This window comes from Kogia breviceps, chromosome 6 (genome assembly GCF_026419965.1).
Source record: "Kogia breviceps isolate mKogBre1 chromosome 6, mKogBre1 haplotype 1, whole genome shotgun sequence".
Classification (NCBI taxonomy): domain Eukaryota; kingdom Metazoa; phylum Chordata; class Mammalia; order Artiodactyla; family Physeteridae; genus Kogia; species Kogia breviceps.
The window spans coordinates 96,799,437-96,821,468 of NC_081315.1; the positions used below are offsets into that span (position 1 = coordinate 96,799,437).

Below are 22,032 nucleotides of genomic sequence, written 5' to 3' on the forward strand. Positions count from 1 at the left end.
TACCTCTTTCGTTTTAAACTGGATTTCTAATGCTGATACTTCTTTTTTTTTTTTTTTCCATTGAAGTATAGTTAACTTACAATGTTATATTAGTTTCTGATGTACAGCAAAGTGATTCAGTTATACATACATTCTTTTTCATATTTTTTTCCATTATGGTTTATTACAGGATATTGAATATAGTTCCTTGTGCTATACAATAGGACTTTGTTGTTTATCCATTCTGTATATAATAGTTTGTCTAATGCTGATACTTTCGATTCCTCTTATACCCTTCATAATGTTTCAAACATTCATTTCTTTTTTTCCATTGTCCCTGCCACGACTCCCTAACTAAAGCCCTTACCATATCTCACCTGGGTGGTTACAATAACTTACTAACTCTTCTGATCCCCAGTCTTGGTCTGCTCTAATCTGTCATGTTGTAGAGCAGTGCCAGATTATATTCTAAAAATGGGGAAGTCCCTTTTGGTCCAGTGGTTAAGACTGTGCGACTGTGCACTTTCACTGCTGAGGGCGTGCATTCAATCCCAGGTCAGGGAACTAAGATCCCACAAGCCGCTTAGTGTGATCAAAAAAAAAAAAAAAAGATGATATTCTAAAAATGCACCTTTCTTCAAGTTATTCCGCTTTGGGTTTTGGTTGCCTGTAAGACAAAGTCCAAACTCCTTAGCCTCCCATTATTATCCATCATGATCCTTTGTGGTCTGGTCCCACCTTACCTGAGCAGCATTGGCCCCTGCTCGTTCATTCATTCAAGCAAAGAAATGTTTATGCATAGGCCCTAAGGTTAAATTTACAAACAATACTGACACAGTTGTTACCTTTAAGGAAATTGTAGTCAGGGAAATCTACATATTAAATAAATAATTACAAGTCTGATGAGAGTTATGAAAGAACAAGCAGAGTATATGAGAGCATATATCACCTAACCCAGCTGGGGCACCTCACCCAGCTCTCACAGGGTCAAGTGTCACTAGAAGAAGTGACATCTATTCTATGAAAATGCAACTCGTGCACTTATTAAGTGACCCCCATGGTTTAATTGTAGGCTAGAATTGATGACTAGCATTAAGTGTAGAATTCTTAAAGGGTATTTTAGACTGAGTCTGGAAAGCAAAGTATTGTGCAATTATTGGAGATTTTGTGATTTAGATTGCTTTCCTTTAGGGTAAGTTCAGATTTAGTAGGTCTGGAGTGGGGCTTAGACACTGCATTTTAACCAAACTTCCCTGATAAATCTGATGCACACCCAAGTTTAAAACCCATTATTTTGGGGCACACAGGTCACTTGTATCTGTAACAGAAACTTGGAGAGGAATATATCATAGCATTTTAATATATATACATAGATAATATTTCATGGAGTTTGATGTGAACTGCACAAATATCGCAAATATCAAAGCTTGAAAATATAACTTGTTAGTTTTCTATTTATTTCTGGTATTTTTAGTTGTCATAGTTATAATCTTTTCTTATACCGTAGCTACTTTTTACCTTATATTGATCAGTCTGCAGGTTTGGCTAAAATTTCTTTTTTAAACTAAATAAATAGAATATGTTGTAGCTCAGACAATAAAACCATTACACAGAGTTTTAAGTTAGACATTTTAAAACTATACTTTATTATATAGATACAATTTTTTTACATTTTTATATGCTGTTATTATAATATCAAATAAACATACTATTTAGTTTTTCCTGTTTTTGTTCTTCTTGAATTGAAACTGTAAATAATAATAGCTAATAATATTAAATATTTGCTATGTAAACTAATATGTCTTGAGTAATTTTATAGTAAACTTATTTAATTAGCAAATTAAACTGACTGAATGTACATCCCTAAAAAAATTACCATCAGGTGTCTGAAGTGAAACTTGGTCCTTGACTTTGGGTAGTCTAGTAGATTACTGCCTACTTTGGAGTTTGCCAATTGATCCCTCCATTCTTAGCATCCTTTGCTTGTTATATAGTAGACGCTCATCAGATGTTTATAGAATGAACTAATGCAGGGCATTTGGGAACACATAGGTCCACTGTTGTACAGTCTTTTCTTGTTTTACACAAATAAGTATCTTTCTATAAAATTAGGCAGAAAGCAAATAACATTTTGATACTGACTTCCATTGTGACTTAGATGTTCTTATAGAGACATTTCTCCATATGGATATAGTTGAAAACTTGTGAAAAGGAGTAAGCTAAAATGGTGATTACCTGTTGTATGTAACAGGCACTGTACTTCTGGGAGTAGGGCTTCCTCCCTAGTGGATACTCCTCTTCCAAAAGTACTTTTCTTACCCCTAAGGATTTTGGAATTGTTGATATTAGGGGTGTTCTGTCATCTTTTTGGAATCTAAGAATTTCTTTCATGCCATGCTTCTTCTGACCATTGACATTTAGGATTTGACTTAAAAATTTTCAGCTACTTTTAGGTGATACCAAAGGCCAATGCAGGTGTACATTTTGCTTAGCAAGAATGAAAATCCACCTTCTTTGAGACTGACCTGCAGCAATATGTAGCTCAGCTGGTGAATGGATCCAGTAGGCAGCCCAGCTCTGCTTTTCATTGTGACTTTGTCCTTTATTAATCATCAGGTAAATATTTTGTGGGGAAATTTTATGTTTTTAGTGTTATGAATTGAATGACTCCATTTTAGATGCCAAGTGGTAACTCGCTTTGTAACATCTAGAACTTTGTTCTTTTCCTTTATCTAGATAGTGTAGAGTGGAATGAACAGAGACAGGACAATAATAGGATTATAGCTGCAGGGTATTAGCATGTGTCTGTAGGAGTCCTGCTAGCTAATGTTAGTTATTTCAACCTGAAAACTATTTTAGGCTAAGGGAAAAGTAGGTGGGTAGGAAACTAATATTTTTATGAATGTCTGCTGTATGCCAGGAATTCCGCTAGGTTCATTATATTCATTATAATGAATTCATTATTCATCAGAGCAAGTTTCTGAGGTAGGTATTATCCCCATTTTACAGATGAAATTGAGGCTAGAACAAGTATACTTACCCAAGGAGCACGTATAAGTGCCAGAACCCAAGTCTAGGTGATGTGAAGTCTCTGCACTTTCTGTCTTCCCACTGCTTCCAGTCACCCATCCACTGTTGTGGAAGTGTTTACCTGCTATGTGCTAAGCATTTGAGCCATAAAAATGATAATCTCCTGACCTCTATTCTAATCTAGTGGAGGTGTGTAAAACCCCAAAGGCTCTAATGTATTCATTGGTTTTATTTAAGATTCTTTGTATAGAATTTACTTAGAACAGAGACTATCTATAGTAGTAATTGTCAGAGTATTTGAGAACTTTGAGAACTCTATCATTGTAAGAGCATAAAGTTTGCTTTTTAACAACTTCATTCAACAGGAAAGTCTTTTTTTTGAAAAATGTGGATGTCCTCCATAAACCATAATTGCATATATGTAGCATAAATATTGTTTTTAATTGGATTTGTTGCAGAAGTAAAGGCCTCTTTTGTTTAAATGGACTTGCTTTTGAACTGTGAAAATTTAATCGTGATAGTTTATTGGTTTAGCTCTGGAGAAGCTGAGGCAAAGCTATTTTGCTCCAACCAGAGCTATTTATATACCATCACTGAGAGCTCCTTTTTATATTATTGGTGTTATTGCCTACTAAAAAAGGAGTGTTAAAAGACAACTTAGGATTTTTTTTATTCCTTGCCCTTATTCATCACAATGATATTTTTAGTTTATTTCATCTAGCTCTACATCTTCCAAAAAGGCTTTATCTTTTTCACAGTAGAGGCAGGTAAGAACTCAGCTTGAAGCCATTCCTTCTCAAGCCTTTTTTTTTGAAGGGTGGAAGGATCAAAGAGAGTGGAACTCTGGGTGTGAATTGAACCTCTTTGCCCTTAGCCCCTTCCTGATCAACACGTCTGCTTCATTGAGGGGAGAAGTGACCAGGAAGTTTAACTGAAGAGGCCTTTAAGAAAAGGGGTGAAAATTGAAGAAACTATTTCTTTGAGTTGCTCTATACAGAAGGAAAGATCAGTCTTAGACGTTCATCCTTCACATTTGGTTCTGGAGAAGATCATTATAATTCTGCTTAGCTTTACTTTTAGAAGAGTGCTTTGCTGAACAGGGCAGGCAGATAATCATTCATTGTTGCAAATATCTGCTGAATTGGACAAGCACAGAAGAGGAATGACAGAGGACTGGCTGCTCCTGTGGCTGGAATTTGTTAGCTGAAACTTAGAGAACATAAGACATACAGCTTCAAACAATGTCCTATAATAAAGCTAAGTTTGGGAACTTAGAAGATTTGCAGCCCTGAAAGTAGAGTAGTTGAATCTCAACAAAAGTGTCAGATTTCAGGCCTGGATATGGGGCTTCAACAGAAGAGTTGGAAAGCAGTGCTTTAGCCTGTGATGCAAGGAGTATGCCTGGACACTGTGGCCTGGCCACAGTCATAGATAGCAGCATCCCTCATTTAGTACCGTTGTCTTCACTTAAGGACATCTGTGTGTGTGGATACGTACCAACAGTACGTTGTCCATCCAACCTTCCATGTTATCAATGAAATACCAGACTACTTGTTATGTTTCCTTTTTTTTGTATTACCCACCTTATGAGGCATATTATAATAATATGTGAAGTTCTCTTTTATCCTGTAATATGAAGCAATATAAGCATAAGACCTTTTTCTTTAAAATTTAGTGAATTATGCACATCTTTGGGTTATGGGAAGGGATAAGCTAGATGCTGGGCTTCACAACTGCAAATCAATTTGCAAAAGACTGTACGAAAGATAATGCTTAATATAATTCAACTTCTCTTCCATTAACATCTTGAATTATGGTGTAAAGTTTTGTATTTTTATTCTAGAAATGTAGCTGACATTAGCATTCAGGTATATAGTTCAGTTTATCTCTAGTGAAGAGTCTTTTAAAATTAAGTTAAATACAGCACAAGAGACATAGAAAATCGATAATATTTCATTTCTTTTAAATAAGATCTTTCTGTATACATTTGCTTGGGGTGCTTATAAATTTCTCCCTTTATGGAAGTATTTTATAATAAATGTCAGTTATAGATCTAACTGTAGCAAAAAATAGTGCAGGTTCTGGAGTACCTTTGATATATCAGATAAAAACTGCTTAGCTAAGTATTAGTGTAGGAAATAGTGGTACAGTCTCTTAAATGATATTTTTTAAATGTAGTGATATCAATGGGAGAGCATTTAGGACCTTAATATGAGAAATACTGTAGGATTCAGTACATTGAGCTTTAAGATATTGTAAACTGCTTTGCTTATTGGATTACCTATCATAACCCTTTATATGGAGTAGAGATACTAAAAATATTTGCAGATGGATGTGAACTTGACTCACTAATATATATTTTTGTTTAATTACTCCCATACTAGTGATATGTAATTGAGTTGGTATTATGTTTATAGTCTGAAGATTTTTATCCTAACGTTAGTTATAGTTGTAGTGGCATTAGCAAGTCATTGATAGAATTGAGAATTGGTTAGAACTAATTTGTTAAATATTAGAAATTGAACATTGGGAAAATTTGTTTTTTAATAGCCACGTATGCATTAGTAAATTTAAAAGCACCCTCTAGGGGTGTTACTAAGGAAACATTTCTTTCTTTCTTTTTTTTTTTTTTTTTTTAAGAAATAGCTAAGTAAAAATTAAGGACAAATTAACCACTCATCCGGTTCCTTTCACACTACAAATGTAACTGCATTGGTGATTACTGTGGCAGCCATGACTAGATAGAATAATATTATTCTAAATTGGCCCTCACAATTGAAATAAGTTTTTTTGTTGTTAGAGGGGAAAATGTAGGAGTCTGTAAAAGGCACTTCCTGGCTATCAGATTTGTTTCTGCTTATGTGAGGTTAATGAATTTGAGAGTAAGAGAGAATTAGATGCAGATTAAGACTTTGGTATATAATATAATGAAGAAGAATCAACAGTTAATATCTAAATTAAAATATGTGACTCCTTTTTTCTTTTTTAAACAACGCTGAGCATTTCTTTTCTTTTCTTTCTTTTTGGCCTCGCCACGCGGCTTGTGGGATCTTAGATCTCCGACCAGATTGAACCCGGGCCTTCGGCAGTGAGTGCCAAGTCCTAACCACTGGACTGCCAAGGAATTCCCAACACTGAGCATTTAAATTATGACCTAGTTACTTCATAGTAGATGAAAATATATAAATGAAACCTAGGAATTCTACTCTTCATTAACTCTGGTGTTGGTACTAAAAGATTATGAATTGTTTCAGTTGTAGGAAAAACTCTTGATTTTTAAATTTCATTTGATATTCTTATTGTTTCACCTTCTGAAGTGAACATCAATATTAGTTTAAGAAGGAGGGGCCAGGAAATCTTTATATGTCTAAGAAAGGGTGCCTACTCTTTTTCCTGTTTCTGCAAATGGTGATAACATATACATCCCTAAGTATTTCTATACACTTTCTTTAATGACAAAAGAGAAAGACTTATTACATATAACAGTATGTTTACTTATAGCTTCATTCAGTATGACAGATGTGGGCGTTAACTTTTTGAATATAAAAAGAATCAGTACATTTTAGTGATCTAAGATTTCATCATTCTGGCATGCTGAGAATTGATCTTATAAAATATCCTAAAAATTTAAGAATGACTATTAAAGTTTTTTTAGTTCAGAATATAAAACATACTGTGTTGACAAGGATAAAAATGTTTGTGGTCTTAAGGAGACTCATTAATAATTCATAAACCTGGTAAGAATTTTCCTTTTTTAAATCTTTACCTAACAAAAGATGGAGTTAGTCATCTACTACGTACTTTAGACATGAAAAAGCTACTATGGGTCTCAGTGTGGGATCAGACTATCCAACCCTCACCTTAGAGAAAACTGAAGCCGCTGATGTGGCTTTTTTGTTTTTTGCGGTACGCGGGCCTCTCGCTGTTGTGGCCTCTCCCGTTGTGGAGCACAGGCTCCGGAGACACAGGCTCAGCGTCCATGGCTCACGGGCCTAGCCGCTCTGCGGCATGTGGGATCTTCCCAAACCAGGGCACGAACCCGTGTCCCCTGCATTGGCAGGTGGACTCTCAACCACTGCACTACCAAGGAAGCCCTTATGTGGCCTTTGAAGTTGAAGTATCATTTTCTCCTGTCTCCACTTGGGTACTCTGTTGGCCCTTGGCTCTTTGGTGCATCATTAGAGTTTATATGTTTTGACTGTGGCTGGAGGAGGTCAGTGCAAATGGGTTTTGTTCAGCTGCAGACTCACTTGGGCAGATTTTCATTTCAACACTTTTTAAAGTGCTTACTAGGAGAAGAAAATACAATTTTAGGTCAAACAGTTGCCAACTTAATATTTATTTGTAGCTTTATTAAATTCTCACATACATGAGATTTTGTATTTGTAAAATATATGTATTTTTATTTTTTACTACTGGGTATACACTATTTTTCAGAGTAGGATCAAGAATACAATTTTTAGTTTTTAGATGCTGTATTCTTTTAATTGAGTTAAGGGAATTGTTAATTTTAAGTTTATAATATTTAAAGGAAATACATTTTTAAACTGCCTCTTCCTAAGTCTGGCACATACTAAAAGTCTGTCATGTTTTTCTTGCTGTTGGGAAAGCAGTGATGAAGATAGAAAGTCCCTGCTTTCAAGGAGTTTTTCCATTCTAATAGGTAGTCATAGGCAATATTTATTTAAGCAAATAAAAGAGAAATTTCAGACTGTGATAAGTATAGTGAAGGAACCAAAATAGGTAATCGTGTTGGAGGGAGATTGGGAGTTGGGGGTGGGCAGAGTCGGAGAGCTACTTTATCAGGGAAGTAATAAAGAAAGGTCTTACATTGTGATAAAAGGGACCACTCATGGACTCATCTGGGAGAAGAGCTTTCCAAGTCCAGGGGAAGCAGGCAGAAAGGTTCTGACATGTTGAGGGATTGGAAAGGAGGCTGATGTGGCTAGCATGTAGTGAGTGGAGGAAATGACTGTCACTGAGTTGAGTGTGTTGGCTGGGGTGTATCACGTGGATGAAGAGTTTGGTTTTTTTTTAACACAGGAGGAAGTCGTTAGGAGGGACATGATCTGATTCATGTTTTTGAGAGACCACTGTGGCCTCTGTCTGGAGGGGTGGGAAAGTAGGCAGAGAAGTCATTTAGAATCTATTGCTGTGGTCCAGGGGAGAGGTTGATGGCTGCTTGGACTAGAGTGGTAGCCCTGGAGGTTCTGAAAAGAGGAAGGATTTGTGATAGATATGTGATAGCCCCAGAGCAGAAAATGTGCTGGTTCTTTACCTTTAAATCCTGTGGTTTCTGATAATTCTGGCAGCTTTAAATCTTTCTATATTGTGGCAAAGGAAAAGAATTGCTCCTAGGGCATATGAAGGAGTTAATTTACCTCATAGACTATACACCAATCAGGATTGTTTTATTAAATCTAGCAAGTTGCAGTGAGTATTTATATGATTTTCTTTAAATGTAACATTTTGTTGTTGCAGGAAATGTTTTCGTATTTGTCCAACCAACTAAAGAAGCTGTCAGAAGCCTACAATGAAAGAGTGTTGCATACACCTCACAATCCCATATCTTTAGGTAACTTTTTTTCTTTAAAAAAAAAATAGTACATCTGAACCATCCCCAGTGGGAAGCTGGTGTTTCTAGAAAGAGTATGAATTCTTTCTGGTTACAGTGATGTTTCTAATTTCATTACAGTGCTAATTTTTAAATTTTAAAAGTTTAGTCAGCCTTTATAAATGCCGTAATGTATTTCTAAGATAAAACCTATATGCTGAAAGAATTCAAATCTATGTTAAGTGTTATACTGAATATATGGAAAATAATACTTTTAACTCTTGCTTCTCACCAAAATAACTTGGTCACTGATAAGGACTCTATATAAATATTTTAAAATTTCTACCAGTTAACAAAACACCATAACATTAAAGATATTCTTATAATTTTTAATGCTGTTGTTATTTATTTTCTTGAGTATGCCTGTGTTAGAAAAATCTGTATTTATGATCGTTTCATTTTGTCATGTAGTACAAGAGCTACTAAACAGGATAAAAAGAATGTTGACTTTTATGCATTTAACTAACTTTTAAACTTCATGATTACCCCTTTTAATTTGTGAATATATATAGTATAATATGGTCCATATTTCATGTATATCTGAGGAAAGTAAGGAAATAATTTGTAATTGAAGCCTTTTTCAGGAATGGGCTTCCTTGGGAAACCATTTGGCCACTGGTAGATAATAAAGTCACCCCAATCAGTCCTTTGTTGTTTTATAATCTATGTAGATATTATAGAAGGTGATACAGTATGATTTGAATCCCAGTTCTGCCATGTACTAGCCTCTAACTTCCTTTTCCCTGTCTATAAGTAGAGATAATGATCCCTCACATACAAAGTTGTTAAAAATGGTTGAGATTATATTTGTAAAGTATCTAGTATGGTAAGTCATATTATCCATGTCATTGTTCCATTTATTTAATTGGAAAATTCACTTTTTGGAAGGGTGATATGGAAATTCTCTTCTGATTCTGAGCATGTTTATGTTAACATATTTTTATCTGATATGGAAACAAATCCTTACTATAATTTATTAAATGCATTAAAGTGATATGGTGCCATGTGACAATGAATAAAAATGGTATCTCCATGAAATAAGACAGTCACAAAAAGACAAATGCTGTATGATTCCACCTATATGAGGTACTTAAGAGTACTCAAAATCATAGAAAGTGTAATGCTGGTTGCCAGGGGGAGGGGAGAATGGGAAATTGTTGTTTAATAGGTATAGAGTATCAGTTTTATAAGATAAAGTTATGGGGGTGGATGGTGGTGATCGTTGTGTAACAAGATTGAATGTATTTAATAGCACTAAACTGTATACCTAAAATTGGGTAAGATGGTAAATTTTATGTTATATGTTTATTAGCACAATAAAAAAAGTGATATCTCTGTAATTATTTGTTTCTTAAGTGGTTTTGTGCTGGTGAACCAAGGCTCACTGGAATACTTTTTTCTTTTTCAGCTATGACACTTAAAACACTAGATAAACACTGTGACAAAGCTGTCACTCAGCTTGGCTCCATGCTTTTTACCAGACAGGTTTCTGGAGCCAGGTAAGTATGTTTAAAAGAGGATTGGATTTATTTCACTTTTCAAAATTAACTCTAATAAAGCACCTTACGGGCTTCCCTGGTGGCGCAGTGGTTAAGAGTCCGCCTGCCGATGCAGGGGATACGGGTTCATGCCCCAGTCCGGGAAGATCCCACATGCCGCAGAGCGGCTGGGCCCGTGAGCCATGGCCGCTGAGCCTGCGTGTCCGGAGCCTGTGCTCCGCAACGGGAGAGGCCACTACGGTGAGAGGCCTGCGTACCGCAAAAAAAAAAAAAAAAAAAAAAAAAAAAGCACCTTTCTTTAACAGTAAGTCCCCCAAGTATGTGCTGCACTGCACCTGAGAATTCATCATGGAGGAAAAGAATGTTGAGGTAGAGAATCTGTAAGGCTGTCACACAGTCAGTCACCTGTGGAACGTGAAATAGTCACAGGAAAGATATGAATCTTGTTTGCTTTAATAGACATACAAAAACAAAGTTCATTACCCCTTTGTACAAATTTTTTTTTTTTTTGGTACAAATTTTTGTCTTTATTTTCCTTTGTTAGATTATCTTCAGTGGTGTCACATTATGGTGTTAGGGAAAAGTCCATTACCTAAACTGAAAACGCTGTGCAATTCTTGTCTAAGTACTGCCTTTGAAAAATCTACTTTTTGCTTTTATATGTACATAGCTTCAGGTGAATTTCACTTTTCATTTTATGTTTGATGAGGTCAGAGAAAAATGACTTAAAAAGTACCTTGCTCTAAGTACTCTTCTTTATGTGCTTCTGCTAAAGAATTTCTCTCTGACTACCAGAGGTTAGAGATTTCACATCAAAGAACAACTTTTTAAAAGGAAAAAATTCTTAGATTAATTCACCTTTTACCTTGATGAGCTATATCTATATGCAGCATAGTTTTGACACTTCTGACATGGTTTTCTTGGCCTTACTTTTTAGTGTTGCCACTATTTTTCTTTATGTTTAGGTTGATCTTAATTGAGTTCTTAAAAAAAAAAAGTACTGTGAGAAATCTGCTTATATCAAGTATGACAGTGAAATCAAGCTTTAAAAATGCATGTACCATTGCTGAATATTACTGATTGCTGACCATCAACCCACTGTAAGCAGTTATGTAATTTCTGCTGGATCCTGGCTTTAAAACCCTCCATTGCATAACATGATCAGATAGGTGTAATTCTAGTCTATTGATTACTTGAGGCTATACACGGCAGTTAATCAAAGTGGTTTGATTTACAAACTTAAATATTCCATTAAAGTGTGTATATGTGAAGTCAGATTCTGGTTATCTGATACAAAAACAGAAATAACTTTCTTTTTACCTTTTTGAAGATGGAAAGGTGTTTTTGATTCCTACGGCTTGTAGCTCTTTAATAGAAGATAAGTAAATGGTGAGCATCAGGTAGTACTTTCCTATGTGAAGTGCATTGTATAATTTTATTTTAAGGCTGCAGTCTGTTTTCATAGGCTACGATTTATGGCTGTTATTAAACTTCTTACTAAGTAGGTGTAAGGCTTAGTAACCCAGCTTTCTTTTGTTTATGGGTGATATTCTGTTAACATCACCAGACATACTGAATTGGTAAATCTTTTCCCTTTCAGGGTTGTGCCTCTTGGGTCTGTGCAGACTGTGAGTGGCTACACTTTCAGAGGCTTTATGTCACATACAAATAATTACCCTTGTGCTTACCTCAATGCCGCATCAGCCATCGGTATGAAGACACAGGATGTGGATTTGTTCATAAATAGACTTGACAAGTGTTTAAAGACAGTAAGAAAAGAACAATAAAGAGTGATGTATCTGGAGTTGACAATTATGATAAAACTGAAGATGTGGTTATAGAAGAAATGGCTTTAAAATTAAATAATGTACTTCTTGGCACATGCCAGGATTCTTCCTGACGTCATATGAAGGGTTTCTTTGTGATAATTTTTAAAAAGTGATGAGGCTACAATATAACCTAGCAGTTTAAAGACAAGACGAGATTTTTGAATTGAGAATTTCATGGAGAATATTTGGTCAAGGAATAGAACATGGTCTGAGCTAGCCATTGACGATTGTTACATTTGTTGTTCTTAGACTGCCTAAGTCATTATCCTTAACAGGTTATAATGTACAATTCGCATTTTTCTAATTGTTAAATATTTGCCAAATATTATGGTTCAGATAATTCTTACTAATATAATGATAGTAAAATTCACATTACTCTAATTCTCTTTGAAATGTGTAGACTGCTTTCTTCTGACCATTCTCTATCATTCACAAATTACTTATGTTTCTGACTACACAGAATTTAGAAAGATCGCTAATGCTACTAATTAGTAGATGTTTGTTGATGTGTGTAAGTCACAGTATGCCTGTAAAATGGACATTTCCCAGGAAAGCAGAGTCAAGGTCAAGGTGTAAGCTTTAATTTTTGCTCAACAGTAATGGATCTCAACTGGGGGTGATTGGCTTCTTATATCTAAGTCACATCTGGAGATTTTTTTGGTTTTGTTTTGTTTGTTTTTTTCAGCCATGCCACATGGCTTGTGGGATCTTACTTAGTTCCTCGATCAGGGATTGAACCCTCGCCCTCAGCAGTGAAAGCGTGGAGTCCTAACCATTGGACCACTGGGGAATTCTCTGGGGACCTTTTTTGATTGTCAAACCTAGTAGGATGCTATTGACATCTAGTGAGGGGAGGGCCAGGGGTGCTGTTCAACATCCTACAATGGACAAGACAACTTCTCAAAACAAAGATTTATCCAGCCCAAAATGTCAGTAGTGCTGAGGTTGATAAAAACTTCTCTAAAGTAAAAGAACTCCTCAGTAAAGAGAAGTTTTCTATAGTAACTTTAATTATTCAGTAGTACTTCAAAGAAGATAGCTCTATAAATGTTACCAACTACACAGCATATAGGTTCTTTTTTTTTTTGTTAACGTCTTTATTGGAGTATAATTGCTTTACAGTGTTGTGTTAGTTTCTGCTGTATCACAAAGTGAATCAGCTTTATGTATACATATATCCCCATATCCCCTCCCTCTTGTGTCTCCCTCCCACCCTCCCTATCCCACCCCTCTAGGTGGTCACAGAGCACCAAGCTGATCTCCCTGTGCTATGCCGCTGCTTCCCACTAGCTATCTATTTTATGTTTGGTAGTGTACATATGTCAGTGCTACTCTCTCACTTCGTCCCAGCTTACCCTTCCCCCTCCCCATGTCCTCAAGTCCATTCTCTACATTTGTGTCTTTATTCCTATCCTGACCCTAGGTTCATGAGAACCATTTATTTTTTATTTTTTAGATTCCATATATATGTGTTAGCATACAGTATTTGTTTTTCTTTCTGACTTACTTCACTCTGTATGACAGACTCTAGGTCCATCCACCTCACTACAGATAGTTCAATTTTGTTTCTTTTTATGGTTGAGTAATATTCCCTTGTATATATGTGCCACATCTTCTTTATCCATTCATCTGTCAGTGGACACTTAGGTTGCTTCCACAGCATATAGATTCTTAAGTGAAAACCGAGGTTACCATTTCTAAATATGTTGTTAATATATGGCATGTGTGCATTTTTCCATTTGGGAAAGTGAAAACTTTATTCCATTGTTTTGCTTCAAGGAGTCTGTATATTTGGTTGGTTTGTTCAGGTGTTTTGCACAGCTGTCATTAAGAGTGGTTAACATGGGGATTCTAAACATATTTTTGCTGGGGAGGTGAAAATGATGAAGTATGAAGAACAGGTGTATTCCTTTCTCATTGCCCATATGCTTACTTTCTGAGTCTGAAATTCCAGACTTACTGGCTATAACTGTTAGTTTGTTGTTAATTTTAAGAAATAGACTGATGTCTCGTAGCCTAAGGAGTTAGTGAAGCCTCTGAATGCACCAAAATGTCAAAGCTGTATTTCTCAAGACTTGCTCTGTGGAGCATTTATTCCTAAGAGATGCTCATGGTTATAAAAGGTTCCACAGACAAATAAGTTGGGGACTTTGCAAACCTGCCTATTGGCATATTAAAGTTTCTAAGAATTCCTTCTATTCCAGTTTGAATGTATCCTTATCTAAAGATGGAACCCTTTTTTAAATTAAATGCTTACCGACATCCCATTGAACGTACTTTTGAAAACACATGGCTTTCTGGATGGTGTTTTTCTCTATTGTTTTGGCATTGTAAACTATGTTAAATGTGAGCTCAGCTGCCACTCCCACTGGTAAGTTAGAATATTTTGGACACTGGCTTGACAACCTTGGAAGTCAACTGTGTTGAGATAAAGTACTTAATTACCAATATTGTAAAGATTACTTTAAAATTATTATATCTTTGGGGTTCAGATATCTGAAGTGTCTGGGTTCTTTAAATAGCTATAATAACTTCTTTCAAAGGAGTAAATCCTGGATTAAAAAATGGTATAATTTTTTAATGTGAATTTGAGACTGAATTGTAGAACTAATAAAGCTGAAGAGTTGCTATAGACCCTCTCGAATCTGTGAAAGGGATTGAAGTGATGTTGCAGATGTAGATGCTGGCAGTGCAGCGTACCGTCCACGTAAGCCAAGATTGTTTTATAGAACGAGTGATCTATATTGTGTGATCATCATTTAGTTTAAGAAAGGCCAGAGCCGAGAGACCAGCAAATGTTTTCTCATCTGCAGTGTATCAGCAGTTCTTGGGCTTCAGCTGCTGAATAGATAATAATTCTAATTGAAGATAAATTACATGAATCCACATGTGAATGATAGATATGTTATAACATTTCATTGCTGGTGCATAAAAATCAGCTGCAGTTCTTTTTATTAGTACTTTCTTTTCAGAGGTTTTGGAATTCCAGCTCTATTCCTGCTGGTTTCAATTTGACCTTGAGGTCGGAGAAGTCACAAGAAGTTTTGAAGGGATGTTGTAGGTTCTGCATATTGAGGCTTTCCTTTGCCACCACCCCAGTGTCCTTTGACTTGCTGTCTCTCATCTCCACATATAAGTATAAAAAAGCATTTACGTACAGTTACTTATTTTAACCTGCTAGTAATGATTGGTAAGCCTCATAATTGGCCTGAATTATTCACGTACTGGGGCAGAGGGGCAACGGATGATATATTTTCCAGTCAGTGACTAAGATGTCTTTTTCTGTCTTTATGATCCAACTGCCCTTAATAAGACTATTAAGACTATCCAAAATTCAGGTAGAATTTTGGAGTTTGGTTTTTAAAGTCATTGGGCTGTGGTAGTCTGCCCAGGAAAGAAAATTGAATAACATGAAATATTCTTTAGGTCACCGAACATATTACTAATTATACACACAGCAGGGAAAGGTATTTTAAATCCAATTCTCAATTTGGCTCTTAAGTTCTCTGCTGACAAATTCTCCCTCTATGTGATACTAGCCTTAGGAACTCTGTGTTCAACTATAAATCTTTTTATTTAGCTTTTTGCATTAGTTGACAAGTTGACCGAATATGAACTGTTGAATACAGTTATGTTCAGCCAATAGGCACTTGATATGCAGAATGATAACTTTTATCTAATATTTTGCCATAGCACATACCTCTATTGTGGTTCTGTTTCTCTAACCACTATAATATGAACTGTAATTGAGGTGTAAGCTACGGGATGTGCTTTTATTTTTAGACTATATGGCTATGATACATTTTAGTAAAATTAAAACAAAGATAATTTTTTAAACCAGCAATGTTACTTTAATATTGAATTAGTAGCTCATCATGAGTTAAATTCTTGTGTTCTTTCATAGAGGAAAATAGCCAACAATTGACAACAATGTCAAACCCTGATGAGTCTCATTGATAATACACTCAGAGAAATTTTTTTGAATACATCCACATTCGGTGCATATGAAAGTTGGGTTTTCTTTCCCACTGTCTAAGATGTACTAATTTCTGCCAAGCCCTTAAATGGTTTTGTTATGTTTTGCATTCATGAGGCTGACCTTATTTTGTAACTGAGTTTGTGTACACAGAAGTTTGATCATTTCAAAAGTTTGATACTCTCTGAATAATCTGATAAAAACAATTGAATATGCTGTTAACATAACATAAAGAATTCCAGTGAACAGTTTTTTTCCTTGTCTGTCAAATTGTGTTGATTATTCGTCTCTTGTGGCTACTCAGTGTACAGGTCTAAGACTTACCCGCTGCTTCCTTTTGTGCCTTCCTTTTTACATGCATGCTCTTTGTTGGCCATTATGGGAATATACACATGTAAGATGATGAGTTCAAGGCTAATGAATATATCTTTATAATTTTCCACCTAATATTCTATAGTTCAATCTAAGACCTTAAGCAAAATCTGGAAATGTTTATATGGTCTTGTTTTTATCAAGTGGTATCAACTTGAACTTTTAGAGAAATGTGAGGAAAGGCCGTGTTCTTCATATTTATACATATAAATGTATAATTAGGGGGGATTTTAGCTTTTAGAATTGAAGCTGGTGTCAGCCTGCTAACCTGTATGTTATACTAAAAGAAAAAGATGTTTCCAAAAATATTTTTGGTGTAGACTATGTATAAATAAAACTAAATTGTATAATTTATTACATGAAATAAATTTTTAATAAATCATTGATAGTGCATTATATTATTTTACCTAATCACTGCTCCAGATACAACTTGAAAGTACAGATAACTAACATTAAATTACTTGCCCATTTTTTGATTCAGTCAACAGTATCAACTTGCCCAGAAATCAGCAAGAAAAGGCATACTTTATAATGAGAATCATGAGTCACGGGTGTGGAGGCTAGATTATTTAAAAAAAAAAAACAACCCAGCAACCATTTCCCAAAGGATCTATTGACTATAGAAAGTTGGAGGCTTAGAAGTATTGAATCTTTTCTAAAGGAAACACCTTAATTAAAAATAAAATAATGTCACTTCCTTCTTCAGCAAATTTCACTTTTAAATTGTACTATCTGAATTTTACATGTAGTTCTCATTTGATTTGGAATTAGATCTCTGCACTGGTACTTACCATGTGAGTTCACATATTTAACCTCTCTGAACCTCAGTCTCATCATATGTGAAATGGGTACAATCCTATAGGATTGAGAGTTAAATGAGGTAACAAGTAAAGTGATTAACTCAGTGCCTAAAACATAGTACTTGCCATTAATAACTGCTATGGTGGTCTGCATAAAGCTATAATGTACCAATTTGTACTAGATTTAAATTAAATTTCAAAAATTAAAATTAGTTTATTAGTAGAATGTTTTTTGAGAGGGAATCATCAATGAATTTTGTTTATCTCCAGTGGAAATTAAAAAGTATGTACTTAGGCTTCCCTGGTGGCGCAGTGGTTGAGAGTCTACCTGCTGATGCAGGGGATACGAGTTTGTGCCCCAGTCCGGGAAGATACCACATGCTGTGGAGCGGCTGGGCCCATGAGCCATGGCTGCTGAGCCTGCACATCTGGAACCTGTACTCCGCAATGGGAGAGGCCACAACAGTGAGAGGCCCATGTACTGCAAAAAAAATAAATAAATAAAAAATAAAAAGTGTGTACTTGATTTTAGATGACGATCTTTTTTTTTCTTTTTCCAGAATTTTTCTACTTTCATTTTTATGAGTTTCTTTTTGTTTTGTGTTTACACCTGAGTATTTTTTTAAGAAACATTTAAAGTGCATTACCTATTTTATGTACCTGAAATTTCAGATCACAACCCAGCAAAAATGTACAGAGAAAGTTCATTCATTGTGACTTCCACATCAATTGTATTATCTGACCAAAGTTTCTGGTATTAGTCAGCAGACCTGCAAGCATAGCAGTTTATTATATTTAACCCTATTCTTAAATGACTATAGTAGAATGACTGATCATGGCTCCCAAGTTTACATCTTTAGCAGACCTCTTTCCTGAACTCCACACATTGGAATTCTCTTTTCCTCTCTTTCTCACATCCTACATCTGATCCGTCAAGAAATCATGTTGGAGCTGTGTTAAAATGTTATCTAGGGCCTTCCCTGGTGGCGCAGTGGTTGAGAATCTGCCTGCTAATGCAGGGGACGTGGGTTCGAGCCCTGGTCTGGGAAGATCCCACATGCTGCAGAGCAGCTAGGGCCGTGAGCCACAACTACTGAGCCTGCGCATCTGGGGCTTGTGCTCCGCAACAAGAGAGGCCCGTGCACCGCGATGAAAAGCGGCCCCCGCTTGCCACAACTAGAGAAAGCCCTCGCACAGAAACAAAGACCCAACACGACCAAAAGTAAAGTAAAATAAATAAAGAAATGCATTTCCATTAAAAAAAAAAAGTTATCTAGGATCAAACTGTTTCTCACCTCCTCCACTGCTACCAGCCAAGTCTCAACCACCAATGTTTCTTGTCTGGGTTATTTTGGTACTTCACCTCCACCCCCCCCACAAGAAGTCTCCCTGCTTTCTCCTCATGCCCCATTACAGTCTATTCTCAACACAACAGCCAGGGTGATCCTTTTAAGGTATGTATTGTGGTCTCTTATCTGCTCAAACTCTTGCAGTGACTTCTCATATCACTGAGTATAAGCCAAAGTCCTTCCTATGTCTCCAGAGGCCCTACAGCATCTGGCTATCCTACTCCCACCCCCTTTACCTGACTCTTTTCTTCCTTCTCTTCACCCTTGCCTCCTCCAGCCAAACTGGACATCCTGCTGTTCCTCAAACACGCTATAGCCACACTTGGCCTCGGAGCCTTGGTTCCAGTTATTCCCTCTCCCTGGGAACATCTCAACCCAGATGCTTGGTTAACTCACCTCTTTTATGGTTTTAATCGAAGTTACCCTTTCAGATGAGGCCTGCCCAGACTACCCTCCCTTTTTCATACTGGTAGTTATCTCCCCCACTTTAACATTGTTTAAAATGTTTCTTAAAGTTGAAAGTGGAGCCTCAATTTTACTGTGCCTAAGAATCACATGGGGTTCTTGTTAAAATGCAGATTTGAGTTCAGTAGATCTGGGATGAGGCTGGCATTTATAGCCAACCCACAGGTTTTACAGATACTATTGGCCCATGGACCACACAGAAGAGTGAAGATCTAGCATACTATGTAACTTACATATTTATTACGTTCAACTGTTTGTGTCTCTCCCTCTGGCTAGAACATAAGCTCCCTCAGGGTAGGATCTTTGGCCACACACGTATTCCCAAGTACCTACGTGGCACCTGGCACATGACAGATGATATTTTTTGTATGAATGAGTAGGCATTATTAAATATATAACTATGTATGAAATCCCATCATGTCTGATTGAATCTATTCAGTGGTTTTCCATTGCTTCTAGTACAAACTCCCAGAATCCTCCTTGGTGTGGCAGTCACAAAGAGGTCCTGCTCCAATCTCCCCGTCAAGAAAAGATTTGCTACCCAGCTGCAGGAGTGTGCTTAGCAAACAGCCTCCCTGCTGTTTGCTCCTTCAAGTTTAGCTCTAACCTCAGTTTTTGAGACAAAGTCACACCCTTTGGACAATTTCTGAGCAAGGCGGTAAGCACAAGGACCTGGCTATTTCCACCCAATCAGGACTCCTCTAAAAGCCAGTCTTTGTTTCAGGGCCCACGACGGGACTGGCTGAACTTTGTGGTGTCTGCATCACAGCCTGATGGCTCCCCTGCCCCAGGCTGCTTCCTTCCTTTTCTTTTACAAGCGTTACTTCCTCGTAAACCTTGTGAACCCTTAACCTCATCTCAGCGTCTGCTTCCCGGAGAATCTAGCCTATGACACTCGTGGCCTACAAGGTGGGCTGCACTCCCCTGCCTACCTTTCTAGTCTCCTTTATCTCCCACTCCTCTTCTCCCTTGCTCCAAACAGACCCGCCAAACCCCACTTATTACTATTTAAATAATAATGTTTAAATCTAATTTATAGTTGCTCATTAGCCTAATAAATCTTTCATTTGTTGGCCATCAGAGATTATGATGTGGTTTTAGTCTGGCATAGATTTTTAGCATTTCAGAATTTAAAATACTAGTTACTAAATTTTAAATACGGGGCAAGACAATGATTTAGCACACCTTCGATAAGTGGTTCATATACTGTGAGAGAAGTAAATCATCCACTAACTTTTAAGAAGAGTTCTGTTCTAGGTACTATAGTGACCGTGACGTAATTAAGAGGCCAGACTTCCACCTGAGCTGAGTGACAGTACACAAGTTACTTTTGACTCATTTGTAAAATGGGAATAATAATAGCTAAAAAAGTTGAAATAAAGATCAAATGTAATCATGTGTGTGAAGTACCTAGCAAGGAATCTGATAAACAGCAAGGGCTTTTGATAGTAGCTATTGCTACATGGCAGTTAGCAACAACAAAAAAAATGGAGAAGACTTTCAATAAAGTAGCTCCAGAAATAGTCTTTTAAAAATATAGCTGTGTTAAACAGAGACAACAAACTTATGGTTATTAAAGGGGAAGGGGGGGGATAAATTAGGAGTTTGGGATTAACATACATACTACTATAAAAACCAACAAGGACCTACTGTACAACACAGGGAACTATGCTCAATGTTTTGAGTATAGGGAAAAGAATCTGAAAAAGAATATATATATTATATAAAACTGAATCACTTTGTTGTATACCTGAAAGTAACACAACATTGTAAATCAACTATACTTCAATTTAAAAAACTGTAGCTGTGTTTATTGCCCTGATCTTGATTAAATCCTGTTAGGTCAGATGAAAACAAGAAAATTGAGACTGGAACTGTATTCAGAGTTCTTGGTTCGAGTGGCTGTTTTCCCTGTGGCCCCTTCCCTCCCTCCTCTCCCCTTTGCTCCCGTCTTATTTGCCACTGTTGGATTCATTTCTTTGTCTTAAGTCTTTCTTTCTCCTTTTAAAATGTAAATACATCAGGAAATAGATAACTGCTATTTATCCTTATCAGTTAGTGACATCTTAGTTTGTATGAGTTTATCAGATGTTTCCCTAAGAGTGGGTTATTAAAGAAAACTTATTATAGAAATTTTCATACATATACAAAAGTAGAGCAAACCATATAATGAGGCCCAGTATTCATCACTCATCTTTGGCACTTGTCAAATCCAATTTCACGTCACCTCTACCACCCTCTTATTTGAAAGCAAATCTCAGGCATTTCAAGGTGTAGTTCACACTTCAATATGGATCTCCTAAGTAAAGGACTCATTTTTTTAAAAGTCACAATACTATTATCACCCCCCCAAATTAACATAATATCTTGATATCCTCAAATATGCTATCATTATTCACTTCTCTAATTACCTTTTTTTTTTTTTTTTTTTAACATTTGAGTCATGATCCAAATAAGTTCCCCTAAGGGTAGATTTTAGTGGAAAAGGGAGAAGAGGTGAGAAACAGATGGCTTGAGGAACCAGAGAAAATTAGACAAGTACAGAGAGAAGAAGCCTTGAGACGGTGTTTTTCTAACGACTTTCTCATGGATTAATAATACTGGATTTATGAAGGATGTACTCCAAATGGGCTCCTAAAGATCTTCCAGGATGCTGGAGAAATTCCCATTTGACCTGCTCCAGGTTTCACTGGTTATCATAAGAAATGGACTTCAGTCCATAGTCGTGTATAACAATTCAATTTCAATGCCAACTTCCTTAACATAAGGCTGTGAATTAGAACCCCAAATTAGATTAAGCCTATAAGGCAGTGGGGGTAATCATTCTAGATATATAGAGGGAACCCTTATTCTAAATAAATGTGTTGATGGCTAATTGAGTCATTGTGTTGGGCTCCAGCCAGCCAGCCAGGTTTAATGAGCAGTGGAAGGTTGAGTACCATCTCAAAACCAGTTTTCAGAGGAGAAGGGAGGCAGGCAGGGCCCCCCTCCAGGGTGGATCAGAAGAGCTGAGTGTGGTGCTCAATGGGGAGAATGTCTGATGTATCTCATGGACCACTTTAGAGAGACAGGAACTTTTAGAAAGTACTTGGGGCTTTTGACCAGATAAAAAGCTGAGA

At 36.5% G+C, this 22,032-nt stretch overlaps 1 protein-coding gene across 1 annotated transcript in view; it reads left to right on the top strand.

Annotated features, from left to right (window-relative positions):
- Nucleotides 1-16,683, top strand: part of SEPSECS (Sep (O-phosphoserine) tRNA:Sec (selenocysteine) tRNA synthase) — a 39,264-nt gene extending 22,581 nt beyond the window's left edge. Inside the window, exons 9-11 of the mRNA XM_059066447.2 lie at nt 8,491-8,584; nt 10,032-10,122; nt 11,723-16,683. Coding sequence (XP_058922430.1) covers nt 8,491-8,584; nt 10,032-10,122; nt 11,723-11,909 — 372 coding nt within the window. The 3' untranslated portion in view covers nt 11,910-16,683. The remainder of the gene's footprint in view (nt 1-8,490; nt 8,585-10,031; nt 10,123-11,722) is intronic.
- Nucleotides 16,684-22,032: the final 5,349 nt, after the last annotated feature.